General features: G+C 43.5%; 1 protein-coding gene across 1 annotated transcript; it reads right to left on the minus strand.

Annotated features, from left to right (window-relative positions):
- Positions 1-4,364: 4,364 nt before the first annotated feature.
- Positions 4,365-16,142, minus strand: LOC117556537. The gene is made up of 5 exons (XM_034231875.1): positions 15,669-16,142; positions 15,385-15,524; positions 14,126-14,291; positions 13,675-13,968; positions 4,365-5,275 (listed from the first exon to the last, which is right to left on the minus strand). The coding sequence occupies exons 1-5, from the start codon at positions 15,728-15,730 to the stop codon at positions 5,026-5,028; spliced, it is 912 nt and encodes a 303-aa protein (XP_034087766.1). The 5' UTR covers positions 15,731-16,142; the 3' UTR covers positions 4,365-5,025.
- Positions 16,143-19,301: the final 3,159 nt, after the last annotated feature.

Consider the following 19,301-nt stretch of genomic DNA (forward strand, 5'->3'; position numbering starts at 1 on the left):
GGACGTGGTGTTCGGCGACGCGGGCATTACTCTCCTGTGTGACGTCTCTACGGGCCTGGCACGGCCTGTCGTCCCTGCCAGCTGGAGGCGTCCTGTGTTCGAGGCTGTGCACGGCCTGTCACACCCCGGCGTTAAACCTTCGGTGCGTTTGGTAGCGGCGAAGTTCGTTTGGCATGGGCTGAAAAGGGATGTGAGGACTTGGGCCAGGGAGTGCGTGGCTTGTCAACGCGCTAAGGTGCACCGCCACACGAAGGCCCCGTTGGAGCATTTCCTGGTGCCTGAGAGGAGGTTTGATCACATCAACATTGACCTGGTTGGTCCGTTGCCTTCCTCTCAGGGGTTTTCCTACCTCTTCACCATGGTGGACAGAACGACCCGTTGGCCGGAGGCGGTTCCGCTCGTTTCGACATCAGCCGCAGACGTTGCCCGGGCCTTCATTGCAAAGTGGGTGTGTCGTTTTGGCCCCCCCGTCAGACATTTCCTCAGACAGGGGCTCTCAGTTCACGTCCGAGCTCTGGAACGCTGTGGCAGGCGGTTTGGGGGTTAAGCTGCACAGGACTACCGTTTACCACCCTCAGGCTAACGGCCTCTGCGAGCGCTTTCATCGCTCCATGAAGGCGGCCCTCAAGGCCGGCCTTACGGACGGTAACTGGGTCGACAAGCTGCCCTGGGTGATACTGGGCCTGAGGACCGCACCTAAGGAAGATCTGCAGTGTTCTACAGCGGAGATGGTCTACGGTCAGCCGCTGAGAGTTCCGGGGGATTTCCTCCCAAATGCATCAGCTCCCTGGTCTGCCACGGCCCAGCGAGTTTTTCTGCGTGACGCGGCGGAGGCTTTCGCTCCAGTCCCGACTACTCAGCACGGTGCGCCAAGGGTCTCAAGTTCCCGCGGAGCTACGCTCGGCTGGGCACGTCTTCATTCGTCACGACGCACACAGAGGCCCCCTGCAGCCCCCTTACGATGGACCTTTCCGGGTTTTGGAACACGGTGAAAAACACCTGGTGGTCGACATGGGCGGTAAGGCTGAGCACGTCTCGGTTGACCGGGTGAAGGCTGCTCACTTGGACGTGGACCGGCCGGTGGTGCTGGCTCGGCCGCCGGGACGGGGCCGACCCCCGGCTTTGATTCCTGTGAGGGAGTGTGGACCTGTTGTTCCGGTCCCTCCTCTGTCAGGGGCCGCACGGGCGGAGGTCGCTGTGCCGACTCCGGTGCGCAGGTCTCGTGGGGGCAGGCGGATTGTTCCTCCCCGCCATACGGATTTTGTCTACATGTGAATTCTGGGGGGGCTTGTGTGGTGACACGTTATTGGACATAATTCACCTCTCGTATTGTGTTGCCAAACGGACCCTTTAGTGGGAACACCTGTAGCGTTAGCTTCCATTCCTGCTAGCTCGTCAAGCAGAGCAGTTCATGTGATAACCTCTCTGTTATTAATGGCTAATAAAGATTGGAACTCTGTTCTTAATACACCGCCTCCGACTCCCTTTTCCTGGCACTTCAGTCTTAAAGTTACAACTGGCCCTTTGAGTGCAACCTTAATGCTAATGTTTCCCCCGATGAAATTGAGTTCGACACCCGTGATAGTGACTAAGTAGAAGTAAAAATACCTGTTTAAAACAAAGACTCCGGTAAAATGATAAGGAGTCCTTCAGCTTCTTTACTCAGGTAAAAGTCCAAATTACAGGCTATAAAATGTTCTCACGGTAAAAAGTCACTTTTAAACCGTCTTTTATGTTGTTTTCATCTGTCGTGCATGATATGCACCGAGGTCGTTTTTTCTACGTGTTATTGTCCCATCCATTTTGTTTTAAATTAGTCTTTACATCGAGGAAGGAACGCAATGATGCAAAATAAAAATAATCCATAATTCACCTCAAATGCATTACAACTAAAACCTACTTACGTCCGACCTCTGCATTTACCTACTTACCATTTCCACATGGTGGTTGTGGTCTGTGTCTGTTCACATAATTTCAATAAACCCAATCCATGTTATATTAAAATGACATAGGCTACCTTTCCACAACGCCTCCTTGGTTTGGGTGTGGATGTTCTTGGGGCTGGTTCAGCAACATGTCGAAATAATTGTTCATGGTGTCTCTCAGGTCAGATAGCCTTCTCCTCATGTTCACCAATCTGCTGCGAATAGGCGTTAACATCAAACCTTTATATAGCCGCAAATAACAAAAAAACAGTCAAACAGTTAGGGTCAATTATCCAGTCAGTGTTTAATAACACTAATAACAAAAACAATTGATTTGAATGTTCATGTTTTTAATGTAATTTATGTTACTTACTGTTTTACTACCAATAATGATTAGAATTATTATTCATTCTTGTTCCAACACGTGTAGTTAACATATTAAACTATTCTCACATTTTACTTTTTGATAATTAACGTTACTTTTCAATTTTTAGGTTTTATAATGAAGAACCAAAAAAGGCAGATAGGTGATTAAAAATAAATATTTAAAAATAAAAGCCAGGAGGAAAGAATGTCTGAAAACAATGTAATTGTAAATCAAATACTGAAATTACTCACTCATCATGTCTCATACACACATCATCTAATTATTTATATATCCTGCTTCAATTCACAGGGTATAAAACCAGGCCCAGTAGAGAACATGGCTGTGATGTTCGCAAATGCAAAGCAGAGAACAATGTCAGATGAACTAAGTTGAGACATAAGAAATTATGTGAAAGAAAGATATGCACAAAGAATAGCTTATGTTGATTTGTATCTCATTACTCTGAATTGCTCTGAAATACTGTGATTTTAGTGACTCCACACATACTTCTCAACATTCAGGTTTACTGACATAAGCCGTGAATATTAATAAACATTACAAGCATGTAGGTAGAGAAAAAATGGGTCTGCTGACTCGCTTGTCATATCAGCAACCCACAACAGCAAGAAGTCACACCACTGTTTGGCTACAGACTCCAACCATCTGCATGCATTTTTGTTTTTTTCGTGAACATCAACAGCTGCACTTAAAGGGATAGTTTGGGTCTTTTGAAGTTAAGTTGTATGAGGTACTTATCTATGGTTATTGTGTATTATATACAGACAGGAGCAATGGTACAACAGCAAAGCAATGTACTGCTGTGGACGGTGGCAACAGAAAAACATATTTTAGCCATCTCTAAAGAGGCCCATCTGCAGAGGAATATACGATGATTCAACACAGACAGAGAGAGTGGCAAGTTCCCAGTGATAAAGGAGAGAACAGACCCATTCTTTGCCTACATGCCTGTAATGTGTGTTAATATTCACGGCTTATGTCAGTGAACCTGAATGTTGAGAAGTATGTGTGATGACACTAAAATCATAGTATTTTTTCAGAGTAATGAGATACAATTGAATATAGCAATGCTCACATTTGTAACAGACTGATCAATACAAAACATTTTTAGCTGTATAATATCAAAGTCTTTCTAATATCCTACAGGATTCAGCAGGAATTTATGCTGTGAAATTCATACTGTACCATGCCATGTGATCAAACCTCAACACAGTGTGTAGCTATGATGGAGATATTTTCAGTTTAGCTGAATGTATGCCATGGCATACATGTATGACATACATCCCAGGTCTTAGAACACCAAATGTATAACTTTATCAGTTTAAAAACAAAAAATAAACGAACCTGAAAACGTGATCAATTCCCAATGATGCATTATATTTTCACGAGAATTTTAGATTATCCGTTGCTAGGTTTTAGATTATCAGTAGGTAAAAGTGGTATCACAATTAGTCAGTCGGAATATTTTATTACATTATGCCCAGGTACTCACAAGAACATATCCTAGATGTCTGAGAACATCCAGAGATTACATTATAAACTTAATTGTAGCCTCTTCACCTCATTGGAGTCAAGAATTACTGTCAAGCTCACCAAGAAACAGCATCGCGTATGAAGACTGAATGAAAATGGATAGATACATGTTGAAAAGCATTGTAATTAGTAAAAGAAGCAAGAGCATTTTTTAAACTTCATGCAGATATTAATAGCATTTCAAGCTGTGCATGTTCTCAGGCAGCAATGCATATGTGCATTTGTTGCTTTCCTACAGTATGTGCTTATGTACCGTGGCACTAATGAACAGGGATATATTTTGTAATATATCAATGTCAACACATTATGTTTTTCTTTAAAAAAACATTTAGTGGCTATTATTGAATTTCCCCATGAGGTCTGGTCTGTTATTTGTCGAAAACACATCCCAATGGATGACTATATAAAGCCCAGTCACCGTGGCAAAGTGCAGGCCACAAGCAGGGCTAGTAACTGCACAACATCAATGACAGAGACCATTGTTTAAACAAAGTAATTTATTTAAGGAAAATGCACTTGAATACTACAACATAAAAACAAAGGTAGGTACACACATATACTCACTAGAAAATTGTGCAAAGTAGTAGTTTTAAAAAAGGCAATTAGTGTGAGTTCAAAGGGCAAAGAACAGCCTGCGGAGGAGCCGTTGTGAAATATGTGTCATGTCCGTGACAAAATCAGACAACATTCAATGTTGCCATGAATGACAGTATATTTTGGATGACGTCCAGTCCAAGATCTCCTCTACGACCAGCAAGAGGATCAAACTGTGCGGTGAGTTGCTCCATGTCCTCATCGCTTAGCAGGTGCTGGTTTCGAGGTACGGTGACCCTCTCTGGCCAGTCCAATGCAACATCCCCATCATCAGCTCCACCCTCTCTTTCTGGCTCCTCCTGAGCATCTCCTTGTCCTCCACCAAAGAGGCTCTGCATGGCAGAAGTGGTCTGGCCCTGCCGTTCCAGGCAACCTTGGACAAAAACTTGTATGGGACTCTGGTGTCTTTCGGTCCTCAACCCATGATTGTTCCACTGGTCCAAAAAACCCCGTAGGTCATGGTTTATGCGCGGGAGATAGACATAATGCAGGGCCCACATGTGCATTTCATTGTCTATGTCTATTATGCCTTCACTCTCCAGGAAGTTGAAGAGGTCGTAATAGACATTGCTCACACCTCGCCACAGGTCACCCCAGAGCCGTTCTATTCTCTGGTTGTGGGTGCTTCTTCCACGGAGAGCACTGCCTCTGTGAGAGCCTCTGAAGATGCTCATCATTAGGCAGACAGATTTGTTTTCTGCCCCCATGGTCGGTTCTGACCCTCGAGGGCACACCATACTTGGCCACCGCGTCCATGAAGCTCGCCATCACGGTAGTGCTCCTGTTGTTGTCTGAGGCCCAGAGGAAGACGACCAGCCGAAGAATGACAATCCTCCACCTGAAACAAAAACATGAAAAGTATAACTAGTTTGATGCACAATACATAAACTGAAGCAGGATGTAGTGGCCAATTGTCCAAAGAAAATCCATGTTCAAAGGCCACTTAGTCTAGGAGGCGAGCTCGAGTATTGACTCGCGTATATTCAAACAATCAGATACCTTGCTCGTTCCATTCAGGTGCTTTATTGAGAGGTTCAATAGATCAGCTGGCGGCCCACTGCCGACGTGCAACATTTGCACGGTATTTAAACAAATAAACAAACAAGATCCCTCGGTCATACGGATGTGTACGTTCAAAAACTTTTTCCAACTGCCTCTCTAGACTTCCTGCTGTGTCATGCTGGCAGCGTCATTTATACCTGAGCACTCTCCTACGATTGCTTTTTATAAATAATAACAAAACATAAACTAGAGCTGTCCATAAGCAAGATGACACGTTACAAAAACAGTATAATAATAATTCATAGTTATTCAGCTCATTTAAGTTAAATTAAAGAATATTCAATTGGCTCACAAAACCATCATTCATTACCATAAAATAATGTGCCTAAATGGCTCTTACAATTCCGGCCCCTAATTATAAGGCGGGAAGACTTATAATTAATAATAATAACAAGAGTCATTTCCAAACAAACATATGGCTAATAATAGCTCAATTATACTCCTAACAAACAACGTTTGCATTTACTTTTGGGGGAGGAATTCACCTACACCCCTTGACATAGGTTTTCCATAAACAAACTAAATATACATATTTTATGTATATTTTTTTTATATATATATTTTTAAAGGCAAAATCAAGTGTCCTATTCACAAATGAGGCAAAGTCTTTCCACAGGCCTCTCCAAAGTACTGGATTTTGTTTTAACCAGTACTCTACGAACCAGTCCTTTAGAGTCTGTGATGGTCTGCACGACTCTTCCCAGAAGCCACGAGCTCCGAGGGGCGTTGTCGTCCAGGATCATGACAATGTGCCCTGGTGCTAGATTCTGCTTCACTTTAGTCCATTTTTGACGCTCCTGTAGGTCAGGCAGGTACTCACTCACCCACCTTTTCCAGAACAGGTCTGATATGTACTGCGTCTGCTTCCATCTGCGACGTGTGTAGCAGTCATCCTTGCAGCTCAGTCCTGGAGGAAGCAATGGCTGTTTCTTTAATAACAGCAGATGATTTGGCGTCAGCGGTTCAATGTTATTTGGGTCATCAGATGATGTGGTTAAAGGTCTGTCATTAAGTATGGCCTCAACTTCACACAACACAGTCTGGAGACACTCGTCGTCAATTGTTTGCTCATGAAGGACAGACTTTAAGACCTTCTTTACGGATTTTACCTGCCTCTCCCATACTCCACCGAAGTGAGGTCCAGCAGGAGGGTTGAAAATCCACTGGATTCCTTTCTGAGCAAGAGCTTCCTGCATTTTGGCTTGATTCCACTGCTGCATAGCTGCCCGTAATTCTTTGTCTGCGCTGACTAGGTTGGTGCCGTTGTCGGATCTCATAAGCGACACTTGGCCCCTTCTGCACATGAAGCGACGCAGAGCATTTATACAGGAGTCTGTGTCAAGTGTGTGAGCAACCTCTAAGTGTATGGCTCGGGTAGTCATACATGTAAACAATACTCCATATCTTTTAAAGATGCTGCGACCTCTTTTGACCTCTATAGGCCCACAATAATCCACACCTACATTGGTGAAGGGTGGTTTGTTTGGAAGCAGTCTGTCTGAAGGTAAATCTGCCATCTTTTGTCCTTGACTCTTTGCCTGTAATTTTTTGCATGTCACACACCTAGACAGGATTTTTCTTACTGCTGAATTTGCAGCAGGAATCCAAAATCTCTGGCGCAGACGGGAAAGCATGTAGTTTCTTCCTGAATGTCCGACTCTTTCGTGTATATCTTGCAGAAGCAGCGTTGTAGGATGCATGTTGTTGGGCATGATTATGGGGTGCTTTGATTCTTCGGGCATAGCAGATTTACTGAGTCGACCTCCAACTCTCAGAACGCCATCCAGCAGCACTGGGTCTCCGAATGGGACTATTACCTTTGACCAGTGTTTTTTCGTTTTTTAGAGCAGAAATCTCTGCCGGGAAACTGCGGCGTTGACAGTAGCGGATTATTTCCATCTCTGATTCGTTTAAGTCCTCCACAGTAAGGAGCCCCATGCTTAAGGTGCCTTCATACTGCTGCGTTTTCTTTTTCTTTTTGGCCCTTTGCCCGTTTGAATCTTCGTCGTCTTTGTGGATACGCACCTCCAATTCTTGACGTATTTTACCTAGAATCAGGAGACCTTTTCTTAGTCTGAGCATCCATGCGATGGCTCTTTTCAGACGATACCAGCTTGAATAGTAGAGCATTAGCTTGTCCAATGCGTCCATGCCTTCAACAACGTCTATACGGTGCATGAAGACAGGTTTTCTCACCTCATTGTCCTCCTCAGGGAGTTTTACACTGTCCTGTTTTTCAGGCCATTTGTAGTCTGGGTCTTTTAGGATCGCTGGTCCTTCCATCCAACTCTGTCTGGCCACAAACTGCTCTGCTGTGATACCACGAGAGGCACAGTCAGTTGGATTTTCTGCGGTGTTGATGTACCTCCATTGATCCACCTTTGTTTCTTCATGTATTACAGCAACCCTATTGGCCACGAAGGTCTTTAGACGTAGGGCCTCATTTGCTATGTACTTCAAGACTGCAGTACTGTCGATCCAAAACACTGATTCTTGTAGTTCTAACTGGAGCTCCTTTCTGAGAAGTCTGTCCATCTTTACAGCTAGTAGGGCAGCAGTTAACTCCATACGTGGGATGGTAGTTTGCTTTAGTGGAGCGACCCTTGCCTTTCCCATCATAAAGGCACAATGCACAAGGCCTTCCTTGTTTTTCAGCTTCAGGAATGACACCGATCCATAACCACTCTCACTGGCATCTGAGAAGTGGTGTAGCTGTGCAGTAGCAATACTTCCAAATCCCTCAGGCTTGATGCACCTCCTAACTAAAAAGTTGGAAAGCTGTGGTAGTTGGCTTAACCAGGTGCTCCAGTATTGTGCAAGCCCATCAGGAATGTCCTCATCCCATGTAAGCTTTTCCTTGCATAGTTGCTGGAGAAAGATCTTAGCTGGGAGCACAACTGGGGCAAGGAATCCTAGTGGGTCATAATAATAATAATAATATATAATATTTTTATAGCGCCTTTCAGGAAACCCAAGGTCGCTTTACAAGTCGGGTAGGGGGGGGGTAGTAGGGAAAAAAAAGGCAGACAGGTTAAGGGGGTGGGGGGGGAAGTAGCGGAAAAATAAACCTATTAAACTAACTATACAGTGGCGAAAGCCTTGGTAAAAAGGTGCGTTTTGAGGGCTTTTTTGAAAATGTCCAGGGTTGGGGCGCTGCGGATTTCGGGGGGGAGAGAGTTCCAGAGGGTGGGGGATGCCACACTGAAGGCTCTGTCACCAAAAGTCCGCAACCTGGTGCGGGGGGTGGAGAGGAGATCCTGTCCAGATGATCTTAGCTTCCGGGATGGAGTGTGGTAGCGGAGAAGGTCAGACAGGTATTGGGGGGCGAGGGCATGGAGGGATTTGTAAGTCAAAAGAAGGAGTTTATAGGTGATACAGTGCTTGACTGGGAGCCAGTGGAGGTGGATCAGGGTGGGGGTGATGTGCTGCCAGGGCTTGGTGTGAGTGAGCACCCTGGCAGCCGAGTTCTGCACATACTGGAGCCTGTCCAGGGCTTTACTGGGAACCCCGAATAGGACTCCGTTGCAGTAATCCAACCGGGAGGAGACGAATGCATGAATGAGGGTCTCGGCCACGGAATCAGAGAGTGATGGTCGTAGACGGGAGATGTTCCTGAGGTGATAGAAGAGATGGAGCTTACCACTGACAACACTCCTCTTCTTGTGGCTGCTCTCAGGCTGATGTTGACTCTGAACTTGAATGAATCTGATTCTATGCACCAAAGGACGCCGAGTGCTCTTTCGACAGGCAGGGCCTCTTTAGCCAGATCTAGGTATTTTACTTCCTTGGCTCTTTCACTCTCTGGAATAGTTTTCAAGAGGGCTCGGCTATTGCTTGTCCATTTGGTAAGGTGAAAGCCTCCTGAGGTGCACAAGGACATGAGGTCTTTGCTCAGGGCAATGGCTTCAGAGTCACTACTGACCGACTTTAAACAGTCATCAAGGTAGAAGTTCCTTAGAACTGTCTCTACGGCCTGAGTTGATGCCGCAGTCCTGTTTTCTTCTGCTGCTCTTCTTAAGGCAAAGTTAGCACAGCTGGCAGACGAGGTGGCGCCGAAAATGTGTACAACCATTTTGTAATCAACCATTTCTTGTGTGAGGTCTCCATTAGGCCACCACAAAAAGCGTAGGAGGTCTGTATCCTCTTCTGGGACTCTGACTTGGTGGTACATGGCTTCTATGTCTGCCATCATTGCAACATGCTCTTGTCTAAAACGTGTCAGGACTCCGATGAGGGAGCTTGTAAGGTCAGGACCCTGAAGCAATTCGTTATTGATTGAAGTTCCATGGAAACTTGCGGCACAGTCAAAGACCACCCGGAGTTTTTTCTTTTGTGGGTGGTACACACCATGGTGTGGGATATACCACACTCTGTCGTCTTGCCGGCTCAGTTGTGTCTCTGGCATTTTGACTGCATATCCCTTGTTTAGCAGGTCACTAATACAGTCTGTGTATTCCTGGTGAAATTCTGTTTTTTTGGTGAGTCTCTTCTTTAGGTTAATTGCTCTCTGCACTGCAGCATACTTATTGTTTGGCAAGCTGACCAATGATGTCTTTGTAGGTAGATTGATGTAATAATGTCCTTCAGCATGATGGATTGAGCTGGACACAGAGCTGATGAATTTGTTGTCTTCTCGTGACATTTCCAGTTTGTCGCTGTAGCAATGCTCAGGAAAGTCTGCATTGTATTGCTGTATGAGAAGCCTTTCCACAGTCTCTACTGCAATCCGGTTGATTGTGACTTGGTGCTGCTCACCGTCCTCTGGCTCACTGCCTTGTTCTTTACGTGGGCCATTAATAGTCCAGCCAAGGACCGTCTTTACGGCATATGGGCCGTTGTTCTGACTGTGAATGACTTTCCATGACTCGAAAGCTTCATACACGTCATTTCCAATTAGGAGTCCTATCTCAGCAGCGATGCACGGCAGCTCTACTTCCTGAAGGTGTGGCCATTTTTCAATGTCTTTCTGAAGAGGAATATGATCCTTTGTTACTGGGATGCTCTTTTGCGTGAAAACCTTTTTTAAGCTGATAAACTTATCTTCTTTGATTCCACAGACCTCCAAATCTCTCAGCAGAGAACTTTTCACTTGTTTGGTTGAGCTCATTGTTGTTAGGACAAGCTGCGCTCCTTTTCCCTGCAGGTTTAGCTGCCTTGCTAAAGAGTCTGTGCAAAATGTTGCAGAGCTCCCAGGGTCCACGAAGGCGTAGGTTTTCACAAGCTTGCTTCCTGTCTTTGCTTTGATGTAGACCGGAAGAATCGCAAGAACACATCTATCTCCGGCCCCTTCACAGGTAGTAGTCTCCTGGTTTAAGCTCACCAGTGCACTTGAAACTACTGTGTTGTCTGACCTGGCCACGTCTTGGCTTTCTGCACGTGCATGATTGGAAACATTGTCTATTCTATGAATGTGTAGCAAGCTTGGGTGTCTTTCTGAACATGTTTGGCATGTCATTCTCTTTTTGCAGTCTTTACTCACGTGCCCTTTAACTAGGCATCCAAAACATAGTCCAGATTTTCATATAAAGTCCACCTTGTCTTTATGAGGTTGTTCTGCAATCTGATGGCACTCCAATAGTGCGTGGTCCTTTTTGCAGAACAAACATGGCTTCATGAAGGCAACATTACTTGACGTCCTGCTATTTACTGTCAGTGGTTTGCAATTATCTTCCTCTGTTGATGTGGCCACACTGGTTGCAAAGATGCTTCCTTTAATCCTTTCACTCCTGGTATTTTTCTCCATTTGTAAAACGTTCCTGCTTTTCGCTTCGGCAGCAGATCCCTGCAGGTCACCAAAGAGAGGGTCAGCCAGGATTTTGGCTTGTTTATCCACAAAGTCGACCAAGTCTTTGAATCTCACTCTTCTCTGGCTCCTTTCTTGGATCTTGAATGCCAGCACCTTCCATCTTTCTATGAATTTATAGGGTAACTTCGAGACGATAACTCTCATATTTGTAGGGTTATCCAGCTCCTCCATGTAATTCACATCCTCCAGGGCGTTTCTGCAATTTAAAAGGAATAGGGAAAACTTGTTGAGTGCTTGTGAGTCCTCTGGTTTTATTTGCGACCATTTTAGCACCTTTTCCATCAAAGCGGTGGCAATCTTCAGTGGGTTGCCGTAGCGGTCTTCCAACATGTCCATGGCTCTCTGAAAACCACGGTCGGGGGGCATATGCTGGCAGCTTTTTACAATGTCTTTGGGATCACCTCTTGTATACTGTTCCAGGAAGTACATCTTATCTGCAGCATTGTCTGTTCTGGAGCTGACTGTGTGTTGGAATGCCTTAAGAAAAGATCTGAAGTCGAGCAAGTCACCATAAAAAACAGGAATATCACGCTGTGGGAGAAGGGTGAGCTGCTGATGTTTCACAAGCATTTCTGTTATATCAGTCTGCTTCTTGATTACTTTGCATATATGTCCTTTTCATAGTCACTTTGTCGCTGATGTGCCCCACTGGCTAATGTACTTGAGTCCAGAGCCTTTGGTGCTTTAGGTCTAGCTCCAGGTGCTGAAATAGACCTATCTGATGGGTTTACATGACTGCTTGGGATTAGTGGATGGCTGTGTCCTGCTTGCTCTTGTGTGTCTTCTTTCTGCCGTGTCTTTGCATTGTCCAAATACGTGTTCATTGCATCACTCTTATCCTGTGCGTCATACTCTTCATACATTTTAATTTTAGCATTTGACGCTGCTAAAGCTGTTTTCATTTTCAGCTCTTCTTTCTCAGCCCGAAGATGTGCCTCCTTAACTGCCAAGGCTTGACTTTGCTTTAGCGAGGCAGCCTTGGCTTCCAAAGCTGCACGCTTTACTTCCTCTCTTAATCGTGCTGAGGATGCTATTGAAGCGGATGAAGCCCTGCTAGCTCTACTGGATCTTGACACCACAGATACACTGTCCATATGAGAAACATCATCAATGCAGGCTTGTGGTATTTCTTTGCAATGCTCCTCACAATTAATCCACACATCAGATTCTTTAATAAAGTCCTGAAACCTCTGAGATTTAGGCTCAAACCAGCTCTCTTGATCATGGCTCTTTTCTTCTTCGTCCATAAAAAGCACAACTGAGCAGTTACAGTCTTTAAACTCTTCAAAGATTACCTTGAAAAGTCTCATCTTTGAGATAACTTCCATCAAGTTACAGGTGTTGCCCATTAAAGGCTCAACTTCATTCATTTTGGCAGTGAGTTGTCTTAATTTACCTCTCCTTGCATTGATGCAGAGCTGTAGCTGCTGCTCCATGGCCTTTTCTGTTGATTTTGCTGCCCTCTTGTGGGCGTCGACCGTAAACGCACCCACAGTGGCGCTGTCCTCCGACATTATTCAGCTGGTTTGGCTGAACAAAAGACAACAGCTGTTTTACCAAGTGGCTCGAACTCCAACGGAAAGGCATGCAGAGTAGCGTGACAGCCTGCAGTCCATGTCCACACGGTAGAGGATAATCCAAATGGTCCTTTGCTCAAGTAGCCACGATCAGATCCACTTCGTTTCTGCCGCAGCTCCAGTAGTGACGATCAGATCCACATCCGACAATTCCAGTGATTGTAGGTTCCTACACGCTAGTAATCCTCACGACGTTGTCGGTTCGTTTTTGACTTAATGTAGTGGCCAATTGTCCAAAGAAAATCCATGTTCAAAGGCCACTTAGTCTAGGAGGCGAGCTCGAGTATTGACTCGCTTATATTAAAAAAATCAGATACCTTGCTCGTTCCATTCAGGTGCTTTATTGAGAGGTTCAATAGATCAGCTGGCGGCCCACTGCCGACGTGCAACGTTTGCACGGTATTTAAACAAATAAACAAACAAGATCCCTCAGTCATACGGATGTGTGCGGTCAAAAACTTTTTCCAACTGCCTCTCTAGACTTCCTGCTGTGTCATGCTGGCAGCGTCATTTATACCTGAGCACGCCCCTACTATTACTTTGTATAAATAATAACAAAACATAAACTAGAGCTGTCCATAAGCAAGATGACACGTTACAAAAACAGTATAATAATAATTCATAGTTATTCAGCTCATTTAAGTTAAATTAAAGAATATTCAATTGGCTCACAAAACCATCATTCATTACCATAAAATAATGTGCCTAAATGGCTCTTACACAGGAGTTTGGGTTTTGTGGCCTACTGATAGAAAGTATCCATCTTTCAAGTCTGGTATTGGTCATATTTACCTTATTAATTTGTGGTTTCCATCTAGGTGCCATAAGGAGTTTGGTCCGGCGACCCGGTATGCTCTACGGTGCAGTCTCTGTGACATTGCCCGTAGTGCAGCTGCTTCTGGGTTTATCCGCCTCATGCTGTCCCGCACTCTGCTTCTCTGTATCCACAACTGCTGGGCCTGCAGCTGTGCCCTGACAGATTCAGGGCCAATCTGGTTATTCCCAGCTACTATCTCCTTGATGAGGTCGTCTAGTGCAGCATCTGAGATGGTGGAGTATATCCCAGAGCGCAGCATGTGGAACCGCCTGAAAAATAAACATGTTTTAAAAATATGTGAGACCTACGGTATTCAGATTTACTTTACAACATGCATAGTGTAACATGGCTACAACCCCTCCTTGGGATGTTTACAATAAATTGAGACAAGAAGCCCATTCCAATGTTGAAGACATTGCTACATACCTCAATCGCCGTGTCACTGTGCGCAGAGATACTTTTAATATCTGTGCCATCTTTGTAGCTGTAAAACCACAGCTCCTCAAAAAAGAGAGTTGCTCTCTCGAAATGCTGTATTGTGGGGGACCTCGGCCACCCAACAGAATGAGCGGGGCGTGGTAGCCAGAATGACCTGCAACAACAGCAAAAGACTAGATTACATTTATTGTCATTGTTGCATTTCTGTCGTTGTGCCGGAAACCCACACTTTAGTGTCATTGCCCAGCCAAAAGTTACGATGAAAAGGAAATGCAGTTTGGCATTAAACCAGTGGACATGCAACACACTATAGTTGTAGTATACAGTATGAACAAAAACATAAAATGTGGATGGGCATAGAGATACATAGTTGCAGTCAAACCCTGAAGACAGAGACTCCCCCCTCTGGCACACTTCCAATGTCCTCATTCACACGTTTGATGATACGTGGTGTGTACTACAATGAGAGCTGGCCAGACTGCCCACGATAGGGGAGGGGGAATAGCGTCTAGTGCAGCAGGAGATAAAGGTGGAATTTGGAGTCAAGTTTTAAGGTTTCAGTGGACAACTCCAGACTCAGCGTCTCACTAGAATGTGCTAATTAATAGCTGGCAACTACAGATTAAAAACGTTTTTATATTGGTATTACCGATATTTTAATAACAAATAAATACTTTAACCCTCCTGTTGTCTTCGGGTCAAATCTGACCGATGTACTACTTTCATCAATCATAACTTTTTAGTTTTACATTCGATTGCATTAAGGCTTTATGATATCCTTCACAGTAGACATTTGAACATATACAATTGCTGATCACCACTTTCATTGCATTTTGGATGATTTACTCAAATGACCGCCATAAAGAAAAGGAATTTGTAACCATCCGGATCAGATAAAACACAAACACACACACACTGTAGATGTGTCCCCACTCTTATGTGCCGATCCCCTTAGGTGTCTATCCTTTATATATTTACTGCATGTATACCAGTAGTCTGATACAATATCTACAGTTTGGAAGGGTATTAAATTAAATGTGGTGATGATTAATGGTTTTTGTGTTAATGTAATAGCAGTTAAAACAGGACCGGTCACGAACACCAAAGTAAGGGGGGACGGGACGACGACGACCACAATAGGAGGGTTAAAATGTATTGGCCTGTTGGCCACTTACTACTCAACAATACTAACACTGGTTTCTCAACGATAGCCTATCCTAAAGTGAAAAAGTATCACATTGGCCTACCTTGTTGTGCGGTTGTGGTAGGCCAAGATCTCCGGACTTCAACTATATATTCCCGAAGGTCCTGAAGTAAAAGATCAGCTGTAGGGACGTTAATCATCCTGCCCCGTGACCACTCGAGGCTCCTCTCCATTGTTTCTAACCTGCCAGTAAACGGTTTGGTGAAATAGGGAAGAAGACAGAATTTGTAAGTGTGAAAAATCTCACAGCCCCTCAGTAAGTTACATGCAAAAACAAACTACATTCCTTTGTGTTCGATAGTAGCGATAGGCTGGGCCCTTCCTTACTTCACTATTGTGGATTGTAACACAGCATGACCAGCAAGTTTGGAGAAGTCTTGTGCAGTCATTTATTGTCCTTTTGCAACGCAAGATGAAGTTTCTCGTGGACATTTTTCGATGATTTTATTGTTTCTATAAATAAGAAACGGTTTCTTCTTCTTCTTCTTTATCCTATCCTATCCTATCCTATCCTATCCTATCCTATCCTATCCTATCCTATCCTATCCTATCCTATCCTATCCTATCCTATCCTATCCTATCCTATCCTATCCTATCCTATCCTATCCTATTCTATTTATTTACCTTGTGCTGCCCAGCCCATTTGTTTAGCTTCCGGTTTAGTAGACAACGAAAAAAGTAAACGAGGCGAAGTCCCTCCCCTTCCGGTGGGACTCATGGGACCTTATTTCGGGAAAAGTTTGTATTGAAGTCAATGGAGAGAGAAAGATTATCTTTCGATCCCGTTTAAATTGTGGCATGAATTACACATATGATGTTTGTCAATCTTAAAAAATAATTTCCATGTAAAAAAAAAGTCACAGTTTGTCGTAAAACTGTTTAAATATAAGACTATGAAAAATACGCAACTAGAAAGACTACAAATCCCAGTAAATGATGTCATAACTGATGTCACAATTGTTTCCTCCGCTAAATATAAGAGATAGCTAAGATAAGATAACTTTAACAAGATGCCTGTGTGCTTAGTACCAGGCTGTAATCATACCAGCAATGGGTCTTGCTCGTTCTTTCGCTTCGCGTCTGATGAAAGGACCAGGAGTGGCTGGATCAAGTTAGCTACCTAGCTAGTAGCAAGCACGTTAGTTAGCATTGCAGTCTTAGCCTTGTCATTTGTATTAGCCTTAACATGAAGTAACATCAAGTAGCCTAACCCAAAACGTTAAACAGTAAGAGTAGTAGTCATATTTCGTGAACCCTTTGAAGAGTACTGTCACCGGTGTGATCATTCTATAATACACCATTTAAGCCCGGGGGAGAAATGCTAACGCTAACGCTACATTAGCACCGGCGATCTGTTCTACTTCATGCTATCTGCACAAATGGTTGACATTAAACATTGAAAAGATCAGGCAGTTCAGAGAGAATCAAAGGAAGGCAGGCAGCTTTGCATGACATTCTTCTGGACGTGTTTCATTGTGTTGATAGTGAGGTCGATCACAAGACAGTAGTGACGACCATCTTGGTGACGTGTGTTGTTGTGAGAGTCTGCGAGAAAGAAGAAGAAGAAGAAGAAGAAGAAGAAGAAGAAGAAGAAGAAGAAGAAGAAGAAGAAGAAGAAGAAGAAGAAGAAGAAGAAGAAGAAGAAGAAGAAGAAGAAGAAGAAGAAGAAGAAGAAGAAGAAGAAGAAGAAGAAGAAGAAGAAGAAGAAGAAGAAGAAGAGACAGACACATGGCAGTCCCTCTGCTTCATTCATTTCTCCTGTTCAACAGGTTAGTAGTGTGAACACAGATTATGTCATATTTCGATCTAAGAAGTGTGTTTGAAACTGTTTTATGTGTAGTTTAATGTCATTCTGTGAGCTACACCACTAGCGTGTGGCTAATGGCGTCCGCTAGCTTCTTTAACACAGGCTGTTGCACCCTGAATAATGTAGGGCTCTACTATGTTACTATGTGTAATGAGTCCTGTGCACTAGTCTGGCTTACATTTCAAGTTTATTCTGTTTGTATAAATATATGAAATGCTGGTCTGAGGTCATAATTGTTCATATTATTTAAATGCTAAAGCGCTAATGCTATGCTAATATTGTGCCTGTACAACAGCCATGTTAAAGTGAGTACAGTCGGGTTGTGTTATCTGTTATCACTGTATTATATACTGTAAATTAAAAAGGCTTTAATCCTTCATGAAAGTCATAATATGGCATGTGGATTTATGTCCATATTTTATTAGAAAACGAAATATGTCAGACATACAGTTATTTTGATTGGCTAAATGTATTTTTACATTCTCAGTTAGCTTCAGGCCTCACTGAGGAGAAGTATTGAGGTAGAAAGCTGGTGAAGCCATTTCCTTATATTCTGTTTGCACAGATAATAAAGCTGGTTGGCAAGAAGGAAGTCATATTCATTCGACCACACAACACAACGCAGAAATACATGTGGCGTCAAACCAGAGAATGATTAGATAAATAGAGAAAATTGATATAATTTGTAAGTGAATTTATTAATGTGTTTAATAAATTCTGGCTAGGACAACCACACAAATGGCAGCAACTTTCCCTCTGCTTCATTCTTGTCTCCTGTTCAACAGGCTTATTATCTGATTACCAGCTCTGAACAGCGGACTTGTAACACTAGCAGCAGTGGAGATGGAGCATCAGAACCTGGAGAATACAGCAACAACAACAAGGATCCATTTGAAGATAGGTAAATGTAAATATTACAGTAATAGTGTACTTTCATTGTGTGAGTTTAGTTAAATAGGTTGTAAGAGAGAGAGACTCCTGTCCCACCTCCCCATTTTATTTTGAGTTGTGCATTGTTATTTGTGCTTGAGAAACATTCCACTTGAACTTTATATTTTAATGAACTTAGTAGTAATTATTGTCCTATATTTCTTTCCGATTTCATAGCTGCCTGGGCCTAGCAGCAAGAACCTCCATCTGTGCCTGCACCCAGGTCAAGATCTACCGTGGCTCAAGGGCCTTCACCAGAGCCATCACCACCAAGGACCAGAGGACCAGCATCACTACAGCAGCCTCCACCTCCATCTGTGCCTGCCACAAGATTAAGATACACCTCAGTACAAAGGCCACCACCACAGCCATCACGATCAACCCAGCCAGCAAAGAAGTCTCGCCAAGCACACCTCCCTCCCACCGACACAGCCACCAGCAGCCCATGCACCATCACCCCCACCTATACACACAGCAGCCAGACCCACTGTCTTGGAAGACAGACAAAGACCATGGCACTGCTCCCCCTGTCTTTACATTTATAATGAATAGTTGGTTGAGAAAGTTCTGATATTGTCAGGGTTTGTACGGTCATTAAAAACCTGGAAAAGTCATGGAATGCAATATTTTTCCCAAAGTTTTGGAAAAGTCATGGAAATATAACTAAAGTTGCATCAAATATAATTTATATGTTATCTAATCGCCAACATAGTAATACTATAATGATAATAAATACTGTATCGTATAATGAAACGTAAAATGGAAACTGTGGCAGTATTTCGCTGGTGAGAGATGTTTACAATCACGCCCTCTAGTGTACAGGAGCTACTATTTGATATAAAGCTGCCAAGATGCCAGGGAAGTGCAGTTTCAACAATGTATGGCTTCTAAAGGATAAGTACCAATTGTGGTTATCAAAAGACATTGACCCAAGACGTGCTAAATGCAAACTGTGTTGTAACATATTCGATATTTCGAATATGGGCGAGGCAGCGCATGCTAGCCACATGAAAGAGTCATTTTTTCTGGTCATGGAAAAGTCATTGAAAATCATTGGTGAAAAAGTGTATGAACCCTGTATTGTAAATATTGAGATTTTACAGTTTCGTATGTTAACATAAATAGTTGTTTGAAAAAAAAAGTTGTAATGCTCAATTTGTATTTGTACACATCACATGAACCTCAGTATGGAATATTAAGTCATGAATCAGTCCTGATGTAAC

Source organism: Gymnodraco acuticeps, unplaced genomic scaffold (genome assembly GCF_902827175.1).
Source record: "Gymnodraco acuticeps unplaced genomic scaffold, fGymAcu1.1, whole genome shotgun sequence".
In the NCBI taxonomy this organism is placed as follows: domain Eukaryota; kingdom Metazoa; phylum Chordata; class Actinopteri; order Perciformes; family Bathydraconidae; genus Gymnodraco; species Gymnodraco acuticeps.

What these genes read in the sequence shown, in the direction of transcription:
- LOC117556537 (XM_034231875.1), bottom strand. Translation starts at nt 15,730, where the DNA reads ATGACTGCACAAGACTTCTCCAAACTTGCTGGTCATGCTGTGTTACAA. An exon ending in TACCACAACCGCACAACAAG is followed by an intron (nt 14,292 to 15,384) that starts GTAGGCCAATGT and finishes CTGTTGTTGCAG; the next exon opens with GTCATTCTGGCTACCACGCC. An exon ending in GGAAACCACAAATTAATAAG is followed by an intron (nt 5,276 to 13,674) that starts GTAAATATGACC and finishes TTTTTGTTTCAG; the next exon opens with GTGGAGGATTGTCATTCTTC.